At 40.3% G+C, this 13,321-nt stretch overlaps 2 protein-coding genes across 2 annotated transcripts in view; one reads left to right on the forward strand and one right to left on the reverse strand.

The window, feature by feature from the left end:
• Positions 1-13,321, reverse strand: part of EFHC2 (EF-hand domain containing 2) — a 199,513-nt gene that overhangs the window by 137,805 nt on the left and 48,387 nt on the right. The window lies entirely within an intron of this gene.
• On the forward strand, positions 1,169-8,383 carry LOC117977590 (putative deoxyribonuclease TATDN2). Its single transcript, XM_055106281.2, has one exon. It carries the CDS (start codon positions 3,403-3,405, stop codon positions 5,359-5,361), a length of 1,959 nt encoding a protein of 652 aa, XP_054962256.1. The 5' UTR covers positions 1,169-3,402; the 3' UTR covers positions 5,362-8,383.

Here is a 13,321-nt window from a genome sequence, read left to right on the forward strand (position 1 = left end):
ACAAAATACTTAAAAATAGTTTTAATAAAAACTCTGTGACCCAGATAAAACTCTAAAAATATTTACTAGAAGATATATTAATAGAAGAGCTTGACTAAAAGGATAGGCGAAGTATATTCTGGATAAGCAGACTAAAATAACTTTTCAAGTGGGTATTTCAATGTCATTCTGGAGGGACTTAGAATTATTATTTTTTTTTGAGATGAAGTCTCACTCTGTCACCCAGGCTGGAGTGCAGTGGTGTGATCTGGACTCACTGCAACCTCTGCCTCCCGGGTTCAAGTGATTCTCCTGCCTCAGCCTCCCGAGTAGCTGGGACTACAGGGGCACACCTCCACGCCCGGCTAATTTTTGTATTTTTAGTAGAGACAGAGTTTCACCATGTTGGCCAGGCTGGTCTCAAACTCCTGACCTCAGGTGATCCACCCGCCTCAGCCTCCCAAAGCGCTGGGATTACAGGCGTGAGCCACCGGGCCTGGCCTAGAATTATTTTTTTAAGTCTACCTGATAAATAGTTCAGCCTATTAAAGATAGTTGTAAAATTTAAGTGTAATGAAGGAAATCTAGCTCTCCCAGACTTTATACCTTAATATAATAGTTCATTTATTAAAGTAGTACAATACCACAGTAACAAGAGACATAGTAGGTGTAAAAGAACAGATGCCCTGGAAATAGACTCTGTTAACAGGAATTTAACACATAATGAAAGAGGAGTCACATATCAATAAGCAAAAAAAGTACCAACTTGGAAAAGCATCAGTGTATAGCCTCCTGTAAAATCCAACCCAAATATCAGATGAAGTATTGGCTTAAATATAATAAATCAATTCCTTTCACCTTCCAAAAAAATAAATATGTGTCAAGCCTCAGAAGGAGGAATGACATTGCAGGCTTGGGAGAAAAAGAGAAAGAAAACATTTTTAAAAATTAAGATTTAACTACATAAGTTATAACTCCGATATACTAAAATATAAACAAAAACATGCTAACAAAACATTTTAGAAAATATGGCTAAACTTTAATTTTATAAAAATGTTTAATTTTTTAAAGACCCTAAAAGAGAAATGGGAAAACAGCATAAACAAAATTCATGAGAGGGTCAACAAATAAAAAGAAGTTCACTCTAAGAAACTGTCAGATTAAGTGCAAATTAAAATAACAACGAGGCATCGGGTTTATGTGTGTGTTTCTCCTATTAAATGGACCACTCATTACGGATGAGATTTTAAGTTAGTACAATTTTCTGCGGCAATGTAATGTTATGAGGAACCAATTTAAAATTCCTACCTCCTCTCAGGAACTCCATTTCCCCGCACGTAGTCCAAAGAAACAACCCAAAATACAGAAGAAACTTGTATGTGCAAAGATGTTCTTTGCAGCTTTTTATCATAGAAAAAAAAAGGTAGAATAAGGGGACCTGAAAAGTTAACAAAAAGGGAAGGGCTTGGTGAATTACGGCACATCTACGTTCTCCATGGAGCATTATAAAGGCACCAGCATGATATTTTTGAAAAACATGAGGCAATAAGAAAAATACTGAGGCTATACAGTAATGTTAAGTGACTAAAACACAGGACTGGGCCGGGCGCGGTGGCTCACACCTGTAATCCCAGCACTTTGGGAGGCCGAGGCAGGTGGAACACCTGAGATTAGGAGTTGGAGACCAGCCTGGCCAACATGGTGAAACCCCGTCTCTACTAAAAAAAAAAAAAAAAAAAAAAAAAAAATACAAAATTTAGCCTGGCGTGGTGGCACGAGCCTGTAGTCCCAGCTACTTGGGAGGCACAGGCAGGAGAATCGCTTGAACCCAGGAGGTGGAGGTTGCAGCGAGCCGAGATCGCACTACTGCAATCCAGCCTGGGCGACAGAGCGAGACTCCCTCTCGGGGGGGTGGGGGGGGGTGGGAGAGGAGGACAAAGAAAAAAACAAAAACAAAAAAAACACCACAAGACTGAAAGTTGTTATATACCACAGTCATAACTATGTTTTTTAAAACTATGTTTTTAAACTATGCTCTAAAAACCATGACTACGCTTTTGGAAGAAACCGAGGGTGGAGGGGAGGAACAAAAAGCATGTAATGGCTGCAGCTCGGGTAGACACGTGGCTGGGCAGTGAGAAGAGGCGTGGTAAAGGAGGGGCTGGATGGCCGTGGGGAGGTGAGTGTTGCTCTTAGATGGAGCGGGCTGCTGGCCTGACCCAGGCTGGTAGGCGAGGTGATGGGGGCTGGGCAGGCTTCCCGACTCGGCTTCTACAGTATGTTCTGCCCTGTCCTCCAGCTGGCCGTTGGGGATCAGGGCCTCTAGGCCAGAAGCCCACCCAGGGGCACCCTGTGTCTGATCCCTAAGGTGTCTTGTAGTCATTTCATGGACTCTGACATCTCCAAAGGGCCTTGTATTCCAAATCAAAAGTAAGAGTTTTGATCGGAAGCACTTTGTTTGTTTTTGAGACAGAGTCTGGCCCTGTCGCCCAGGCTGGAGCGCAGTGGTACGATCTCAGCTCACTGCAAGCTCTGCCTCCCAGGTTCACGCCATTCTCCTGGCTCAGCCTCCCGAGTAGCTGGGACTACAGGCGCCCGCCACCACACCCAGCTAATTTTTTGTATTTTTAGTAGAGACGGGGTTTCACCGTGTTAGCCAGGATGGTCTCTATCTCCTGACCTCGTGATCCGCCCACCTCGGCCTCCCAAAGTGCTGGGATTACAGGCGTAAGCCACGGCGCACGGCCGATCGGAAGCACTTTGACTCCCCGGAAGCACTTTGACTCCACGGAAGTACTTTTTTTTTTTTTTTTTTTAACATCCGGGAAGTTGCACAGCGCAAAATCAGACCGTTTGGGACAGTCTTAGGAGTACGTTCCGGGCTCGGACGCCATACCAGGCCTGGATCCTTAGGACTTCTCCAGAGCACTTTGAAATAATTGTGGAAGGGCTTTGGCATCTCTAGAACACCGAGAACTGTGATAGACAGTTGAAAAAAGGAGGAAACGTTCCTGAGGCGCCGGAGTGGCGTGAGGGCCCTCCAGCTCTGGGGCCCGTCGGCACGCAGAAAAGTACCACCGGAGCGGCACTTAGGTAGGATCCTCCAGCAAACACAGGTGCCCCGCAGAGCTCAGTAACGTGGTTTGCAGCAAACACAGGTGCCCCGCGGAGCTCAGTAACGTGGTTTGGAAGTGGAGAGAGGCCTCAAAGGCCTGAAAGGCCTAAAGGCTACTTTGTGGCCTGCACACCGTGTTTTTCTCAAGGTTCATCCTGCCACAGAAATTCTTTCTCCTCCTTCTCCTCCCATTCCTCAGCCACTGGCCTGATTAGGGCCGGCTCCAAAGACTGCCTCATTTGGAGCATTTGGAGTTCCTTTCGTCCTTGTGATCCCCAGTGCACTCTGCCAGCCCCGTTTTAAAAGAAATGGCTTCTCTGGAGGAGGGCATCTACAGCCTTAAAATTAATTCCAAACGTAGCTCCTATAATTCCATGAACCCTCAATTTACAGCTGGAAGTGAGGGTCAAAATGAAACTGAGGAACCAAACAAGTTCCAGAACAGGAAGGGTAGACCTCAAGATAGTGGCTCTTCATTGTCTCTGAGCGTTCTCCAGGAGATCCTGGGAGATGACATTCCAAAAGTAAAGGAAGGGGCTGTCATTAGTTCACAATCAGACCTAGGAGAGTGTCCCTACTGTGGAGAAAGACCAGCCAGGAATGCCACTATCTTTGCTCCTCAAAAAGAGAAAGAGTCAGCCCCAGAAATGAGCAGCTCCTGTGACAAGAGGGTGACTGTTAATCCTCCTGAGAAATTCAGTGAGGGGCGACCTAAAAAACAAAATACACTCATTTGTGAAAAATGCTCTCAGCCTTCAAATTTTCTGGATGACTATAACCCCGATGTAATAATCCAAAAGCAACTTAGCAACCAAAGTAGAGTCATTTGTGAAAAAAGCTCTCCGCCTTTAAATGTTCCGGATAACTATAACTCCCATTCAGTAATTCAAAAGCGCAAAGAAAAGATGGCAATTGAGCGCCCCTCTTCAGGGAGTGACTGGTCTGATGTAGGTGGAACCACAGTCATATTCTCTGAAGAGAAGCCATTCTCACTGTGTCTTCCTGTAGTGTCAGAGCCTCCATACTACGCCACTGACTACACCACTTTTCCACCTCATTATAGTCCTTGGCATGACTACACCAGCTCTTGGCTCAGCAGTACCAAGTCTTCTTGCTATCCCTCCTTGGGCAGCAGCAGTAACACATTGCAGGCTGGGAAGAGCAGCTGTAGCAGCAGCAGCAGAAGCAACAACAACATATTCCAGGGTGAGAGGAGCAGCCACCAGAGCTTCCTGAGTGATTATTCCACCAATTTTCCAGCGAGCTCCGAAAACACATCCAGAGATCTGAAGATGACAGAGGAAGGCAGATCCAAGAATTCTTCCTTATTTTACTACTCCAGAAATGTGGAAGCAGAGGCGAAGGAGGAGAGAGTATATCAAGAGGAGACATTAGGACATCCTTATGGAGGACGTGCATCTAGCTTTCCGCCAAGGACCATCTGGCAGCCAGAGCAACCGGGTTTCATTGATACCCACTGTCATTTAGACTTGCTATATTCCAGGCTGCCTTTCAAAGGCACCTTTACCAAATTCAGAAAAATTTATAGCAACACCTTCCCCAAGGAGTTTCAGGGCTGCATTTCTTGCTTCTGCAATCCTCAAAACCTAAGTGGTAACCTGTGGGAGGATCAGTTGAAAGATGATCTGGTTTGGGGGGTCTTTGGCTGTCGCCCTCATTTTGCCCATTATTATAACAACTATCAAGAAGGAAATATTTTAAAAGCCTTACGACACCCCAAGGCTGTGGCATTCGGCGAAATGGGCTTGGATTACTCCAGTAAGTGCACCACGCATATCCCAGAGCAGCAGAAAGTATTTAAGAGACTGCTGCGGCTGGCCGTCTCTCTAAAGAAGCCCATGATGATCCACTGCCGAGAAGCCGATGAAGACCTACTGCACATCTTGAAAAAATACGTGCCCTCTGACCACAAGATACATCGCCATTGCTTCACTGGGAGTTACTCAGTCATCGAGCCCCTGTTGAACCACTTTCCCAACCTGTATGTGGGCTTCACGGCAATTCTGACTTACTCTTCTGCTGGGCAAGCCCGAGAAACTGTGAGAAAGATCCCGCTAGAGAGAATTATTGTAGAAACCGATGCTCCCTTCTTCCTCCCTCGCTGGGTTCCCAAAAGCTATTGCCAGTATGCCCACCCAGGCCTGGCCCTGCATACTGTGCGAGAGATTGCCAGAATCAAAGATGTGTCGCTCTCCCACACCTTGACCGTCTTGCGGGAGAACACCCATCGCCTCTACCATCTTTAAACAGAAAAGGCACAGTCAGGAGTCTTCCCAAGAAAGGAGACCGGTAGCCTAACAAAACATACAGACTAGATTTGAACTCTGCGTATGTCCTGGGTCAAGGATGTGTTTGAAGAATTCGTTGGAATGGAGTAAACTAGGACAGGATATTTTCCTCAAAACCTTTTCATAAGACTTCTGTTTCTGGCTGGTAGGGTGGGGTACAATGGGATGGGAGGAGGGTTAAGGTAAACTGCCCTTGATGTTATTAAGGTTTTTCTTCCCAGCAAAAATGCCTTAAGGTAGCCAGTAAAGAAGACAGCTTGATAGAATACAAAGAGTTTCCCAATCTAAATCCCTGTCCTCTGCAGCCTGCTTTTGATCGCTTGGTGAATAAAGTCACCCTCCTACTTGTCTTTAAAAAAATGTAGAATTTTAAAAGTGAGGTAGGTGATTTGTGTATTATATTTGTATATTATAGGAATTCTATTTTAAAAAATTTAAAAATCGGCCGGGCATGGTGGCTCACGCCTGTCATTCCAGCACTTTGGGAGGCCGAGGCGAGCGGATCACTTGAGCCCAGGAATTCAAGACCAGCCTGGGCAACATAGTGAAACCTCGTCTCTACAAAAAAAAAAATAAAAACAACAAAACAACAGCCGGGTGTGGTGGCACACGCCTGTAATTCCAGCTACTTGGGAGGCTGAGGTGGGAGGATCACTTGAATCCAGGAGTCTCAGGCTGCAGTGAGCTATAATCACACCACTGCACTCCAGCCTGGCAACAGAGTGAAACTCCCATCTCTAAAAAAAAAAAAAAAAAAAAAAGTTTTTTAATAAAAAATAGGCCGGGCGCAGTGGCTCACGCCTGTAATCCCAGCACTTTGGGAGGCCGAAGTGAGTGGATCACTTGAGCCCAGGAGTTTGAAACTAGCCTAGGCAACATAGTGAAACCTCGTTTCTAAAAAAAAATTTTTTTAAATAAAAAATTAAGTATACACTCAACAAGGTAAGCAAGATATACACACAATGAGTTTTCCTTTCAAAAAAAATTTTTCTATCAAAAAATTTTTTTTAAATTTTAGATGGGAAAACTACTTTTCCAACCTGCTCCTCTCTCCCTGCATTTCTGTGTGGCAAATGCAAGTATTATACTCTGCAGTGTTTCTAACATGCAGGAGAGAACCTTGTTGCAATTCACCTTTATTTCTTTAGGAAGGGGAGTGAGCAATGTAGTTCTGAGTGTAGTATATCAAGAGTGGCCTAAATCAAAAAGCACAACCTTCATTTACTTATTCCGTGAGTGAGGTAAAGAACAGTTCACCTACTCATGTTACTAGTAAAATCTTGCAATGCAAATGTGCAAAATTTGGGACACTTAGTAAATAGTTTGCTACTTAAGTGATAGATATTCCATTGAACCTCGAAGAATTATTATTTAGCATTTATTTGTCTGGCATTTGGTGTGTCTACTCTCCCATCCTGGAGGCATCAGAGAGCTGTGAAAGTAGCCAGTAATCTAGAAATTCAATTTACTCTTAGTGGTCCCTGGGCCATTAGTCCAGAGTCACAGAGCCTCTCAAGGCCCATTAACAGGCTCCCTGAACCTTGGCAGTCCTTTCAGGGCATGTCAACATTTCGCTTCACTTAAATTTTAGAAAGGCAGCTATTTCTACCTTTAAAGCTCAAAAGAAACAAACTGCCCACTTTGTCTTGGGAGACAGAGGGATTTGCTTTTTCAGTTGGTTTTTATTCATATCTAACTTCAAAATTCATACCTGCTTATTAAAAATTTTTGAGACAAGCAAAAAAATAAACGTGATTTTTTAAAAACCCAAACAAAATAAAAGCAACAGAAGGAAAAATGCACATGGTAAAATTGATTTTTTAAAAATCAATAGAAGAGTCAAATATTTACAAAATCTGGATATACAAAATTTGACTTAGGAAAATTGATTTTGGTAGAAATGTGATCATCAAAAAAAACTCAGATTGTCAAAAGCCATGATGGACAGCATTCATATAGACAAAAATTAATGAACCAAATGTTTTCAGTAAAATTTACTGTAGAAAAAAAATCTATTGAAAATATTTCTTAATAGGAAAATATGGTAACAGTTTACCTGCATGGAAAAATTGTTCAAAGAATTAAAGTAGCTTGTAGTGGGGAAAAAAGTAAAAAGTAAAAATTTAAAAAAAAAACACACAAAGAGGGAGTAAAATAGCCCATAATGCTACCCACTTAGAGACAATCACTAACATTTGGAGTAGCTCTTTGGCAGTTTTCTCTAATATTTCCATATATTGGCCAATTCCAGCATTGTACTTAAGTCAATTTTGCTAATTAATACTATTCACTTCATAGTTAGCATAGCTATACATTTTACTTTCTCTGAGTTTATGATTTAAATACATTGTTTTCTGTATTTTTTGTTTAGGTTTAATTCTGTTTGTTTTAAATACTCAACTCAGATGGCATGTGCTTTTTCAAAACTATTGTTTACTGATACAAAAAATTGTGCTTTGAAATTTATTTTTTTTGTTCTCTGATGTCTGTTTTATTGTGTATTTTTTAATGTCTTAAGCTAAATGCTTAGTTTATTTTTAATTTGGAGAGCAATAACAAAGCAGTCAATACTACAAATGTGTCTGTAATTATAACTCTGCTGTATACATAGATTTAATTTGATAAAGTTTACACACTATAAAAATACAAACGTATTACAAAAATATGGAAATAGAGAGTAGCAGGAAAAAGTATATGGCATTTCTATTATCTAGAACCCCACTATTGTTGATGTCTTTCCTTGACATAGTTGTGACCATATAGCCTGTTAAATTGCATATTCTTCTAAATAATTCATATTTTTTTTCTATCCCTATCTTGGATTTGGGGCTCATTTTATGATTGTTATTCTTTTATCTTTCAATAAATACTCAAAATGTTTATGTTATGTTTTGAATTTTATTTATATTTCATGACCTATTATATATGTTTCTTTCTACTACTCACCACTAATCATTTTATTTCATGACCTCCCCATGGTTGAACTGTTTAATTTGCTTTATCTCTTAATTGACTAGCAATTAAGCAACTTTTTCAGGAAAGGTATGTGGATAGCATATTAGTGATAAATTATATAACTGAGATCTTACTGCTGTTTTCACTAATGATAACACCTTGGCTGAGTTTAGATTTTCTGAGTCACATTTTCCCCTAAAAGTTAGACATGGCTTCATTGTCTTCTGGCATTTAGTATTGCTGAGAATTCCAATGTCAACTTTGCCTTTGAGGGTTAAATTACTTTTTCTATCCTGATGCTTGGTAATTTCCTTGCTTTATCCTTGAAAATTTGTCAGGGTAGATCTAATTATTGATCTCTTTTTTTTATTTTCTCTGGTACAGAATAAGTATTTTATCTGCCGGTCTACATCTTTCTTTTCTTTCTTTCTTTTTTTTTTTTTTTTTTTGAGACAGAGACTCACTCTGTCGCCAGGGCTGGAGTGCAATGGCGCAATCTTGGCTCACTGCAACCTCCACCTTCCAGGTTCAAGCGATTCTCCTGCCTCAGCCTCCCGAATAGCTGGGATTACAGGCACTCACCACTACACCCAGCTAATTTTTTGTATTTTTTGTAGAGATGGGGTTTCACCATGTTGGCCAGGCTGGTCTCGAACTCCTGACCTCGTGATCCGCCCGCCTCGGCCTCCCAAAGTGCTGGGATTACAGGCGTGAGCCTCGGCACCCGGCCCGGTCTACGTCTTTCTGTAATCCAGAAAGTTGCTTTTGTTTGTATTGTTTTCTTATGGTATGCTTAATCAATTCGGTTGCTTTTAATCTAGCCTTTAATTCTTTAGGAACAATTGTCTGCATGTTAGAGCTCAATCCTCTGTCCAACCTGCCATCATCTCATTGCTCTGTTATCTTTTTCCATTGCATTTCAGGAGAATTTCTCAAGTTTACCTTTTCCATCACTCATCCCATTCTCCCCAGTTTTAATACTTTTCTTTACTACATATAATGCATTTTTAGATTCCTCACATTTCATCCTTCTTCAGCAATCTCCCTTTGACTTTTTGCCTGCAGTCTCATTCAATAATATTTTTAATTTGCTTTTACTTCTCACTTTGTATTATATACTTCCTTACACAAAGCACATTGTTATCAAAAATATTTATTTTTTTCTGTAGAAAACATACTTTTAAAATAAGTATTTTTCTTCCTCTGCCTCTTGAATACTATGTTCTCCATTTATGTTGTAGAATCTTTTCAGAAACCTTAAGTTTCTTTGTTCATTCCTGAACAAAGAGCAGTCTATCTAGGCTGGTGTTTTCCACAAAATAGGGTGGGTGGGTGGGTTTTCTTTCACTCCCTTCACCATCTATCCTAATGTTCTTAGATACCTCCTCTCTGGTTAATATAAATTCATATAGAGTGGTCAAGAGAAGTAGGAAGGGAGCTGGAACCATGGGTAGTCCCCAGCAGGAAAAACTTCTAATTTTCCATATAAACATTTTATGAGTTGACCCAACCTCCACTCCAGGAAGAGTGGCCAGTCCTTTGTATGCCATTGCCTGTTCCATCAGAGAAAAGCCCGAATGCAGGGCCTGCTTTGACTTCAGTGTGACTATATTTCTGGGCCTCCTAGTGACACTCTTAAGCCATCAATAGTTGTGAAAGTAAACCAGGTGGAAACCCCTACAGGTTGTCCTAACCCCCAACTCGATTCTTGTCACTTTCTCGGGAAGTGAAATTGCAAGTTCGTTTGGGTATATTCCTTCAGTATCATCCCATCTGCACTATATCAGGTGGAAACTCTTCAAAGTTTGCAACATGAAGGTGGAACACCTCCCTGGCCTCCAGCACGAATTTAGTTTCTCCACATTTTAAAATTTTGCAGTGATTTCAATTGGGATTGTGGAGGTGGGGGTACATCTAAATACCAATGCTCAAGTTATAATCTCACTCCAAATTCTTATTTTTTTCCTCTCACTTCATTTTTTGATAAATTTATGTTCCTATGGATACTGTGTTTATATAGGCGTATCTTATTTTAAGAAAACTCAAGTTATACAAACCTGAATCTCATTTAGCATGTTGAACATAAGAGATGGTCAATAAAGGTAAGTTGCATAAATGAATAACAAAAAAGATAAATTACAGAGGGATGACTTCCAAAGAATTTTTTTGTATTACAAAAATATCATAAACCTATTTATAATCGATACTCAAGTTTTCATGACTAAATCTATGGTTTAAGATAAAATGCACCTGTATGGGCAATATAAGCATTCATAAAATTTAGTTTTACTTGTCTGCATAAGACATGATTTTATGATGCATGAAAATGGAAAGGGAAGTGGCTAGAATGCTAGAATGTTCACGTAGCTTTATCACTAATTAACTACATCACTGGTACAAACCACTTAAGCTCTTTGTTCACTGATTAACCTTTCAGCAAAAATTAGAAAATCAACACTTGCTAACCACAGTGATAACCACAGCACTATTTAAAGAATTAAGAAAATTATGTATATATAACAGAGCTTTGGAGAGAAAATGAATGTATAAAAATACTGAATAATATATAAATCAGTGTAGGATGCAAAGCTGGAAGCTTGAAAATACTGTCAAAACCATATCTAAAATAGTCTTCACATCCTTATGGAGTCTATTGCGCAAGCAATTAAAAAACACTTGATATTACTAAGAGAAGAGATTCCAAACCACTGTTTAAAATCAGACTTCCTGGAAAAATGATACTAGGACTAGAAGAAAGGGGGTCACCCTATCCCGCAGAAATCACATTGCTAATCATGGAGTTTTATAAACTGAATCAAGAAAACTGACATTCAATATGAAAAATACAAAAGAAAAACACCTACCATATAAAAAATTATATATATGTGTGTTTTTTTGTGTGTATATATATACATATACGATTGTTCCTTTATCTTTTATAATATTTTTCATTTATCATATACACACACACACACAGAAACACATATGTATGTACATATGTAGGTTCAGTACCCCATATCCGAAATTCTTGAGACCAGAGTGTTTCAGATGTTTTTCAGATTTTGGGATATTTGCATATACATAATGAGATATCCTGGGGATGGGACACAAGTCTAAATAAGAAATTCATTTATGTTTCATACACACCTTATACACATAGCCTAAAGATAATTTTATGTACTATTTTTAATGATTTTGCACATGAAACAAAGTTGTGTACATTGAACCATCAGAAAGCAAAGGTGTCACTATCTCAGCCACTCATATGGACAATCTGTGGTTATTTGGCATAATCATCATTCCTGACTGAATTTATATGCTTTGGATAAGCAATAATTTTCTTACACTTATTCACATGTGATATGGTTTGGATCTGTGTACCCACCCAAATTTCATGTCAAATTGTAATTCCCAATGTTGGAGGTGGGTCCTGATGAGGGGTGATTGGATCAAGGGGGTGGATTTCCCCCTCGGTACTGTCCTCACTATAGTGAGTTCTCATGAGATCTGGTTGTTTAAAGGTGTGTGGCACCTCCCCACTCCTTTTCTTCCTGCTCCAGCCATATGAAGTGCCTCACTCCCCCTTTGCCTTCTACCATGATTGGAAGCTTCCTGAGGCCTCCTTAGAAGCAGATGTGCCATGCTTCCTGTACAGCCTGCAGAACCATGAACCAACTAAACCTCTTTATAAATTACCTAGTCTCAGGTATTTCTTTTCCTTTCTTTCTTTTTTTTTCTTTTTTTTTTTTTTTTTTTTTTTTTGAGACAGAGTCTCGCTCTGTCGCCCAGGCTGGAGTGCAGCAGTGGTGCGATCTCGGCTCACTGCAACCTCCACCTCCAGGTTCAAGCAATTCCCCTGCCTCAGTCTCCTGAGTAGCTGGGATTACAGGTACGTGCCACCATGCCCAGCTAATTTATACACTCTATTTTTTTAGGTGAGAAGAAATATCAGAAGAAGTTGAGGGACCAGGAAGTAGGTCCTCTAGAGATGAGGAGGCATTCTGCTGGATGGCTTTCTTAAATGTTTCCTCCAGAGTTATCAGCCTCATTAATAGAGGTTTTTGTCTTATAAGTGCCCCTGATTTTATCAACTGACATGATTTCTTGTTCTGTTATGAATGCATATGGCTCTAGTCATCCAATAATCCCATCACAATTTCACCACATCATCTATAGGCACTTTTTTTTACAGTTAGCAATGTCATCTTCATCATCACCTTGATTTAGAACCATTTCAGCTATTATAGGTTGGTGCAAAAATAATTACAGTTTTTGCCATTGAAAGCAATGGCAAAATTTTTGCCATTTCTTTGCTTGTTTCATAATCAGCATACCATTAAATGGCACGTGTTCACTGTGATACTGATGGACTCACTCTTTCAATACATGTTTGAGACCTTCATTTTTAGCTTTATGCACTGTTTTTCTATTTTTCATTTATAACCTCCATACATCACTTTTGTATAGAACTTCAACTGTTTATCATTCTGTTTCTTCAGGTCATATATAGTGGTCACTCCAACACCATACTCTCCTGTAAGATGCTTCACAGTTACACTGCTGTCCAGTTTCTCCCACAGCTTGACTTTCTATGCTATGGATACACATAAATCCTTCCTCTTACCCATAGGGCTATCTTCAGACCTATTTGACATTTTCAACAATATCTTTACACCACAGAGCAGAGAATAAGCAAAAATACACAATGAGTAATGCACGAAGGTCTTGGTCCTACACGGGGAATTGTGGGGAACGTGCCGTTGGCATATCCAGCCTGCACATGTGCCATTTTATTACACTTTGTAGGCATGCTTGTTTGGGGGAATCTGGACATGTGCAAAGAATCTATACTGTAGGTGAAGGGGGTTGGAAGGGCTTTTTCTTCCCTTGGGATGCTGAATAAACTGTGTTGTGCACTTGTGTTTTGACTGTGACCCATCACATGAGGGCAGGTGTGGAATTT

The sequence above is a fragment of the Pan paniscus genome, chromosome X (assembly GCF_029289425.2).
Source record: "Pan paniscus chromosome X, NHGRI_mPanPan1-v2.0_pri, whole genome shotgun sequence".
Lineage (NCBI taxonomy): Eukaryota > Metazoa > Chordata > Mammalia > Primates > Hominidae > Pan > Pan paniscus.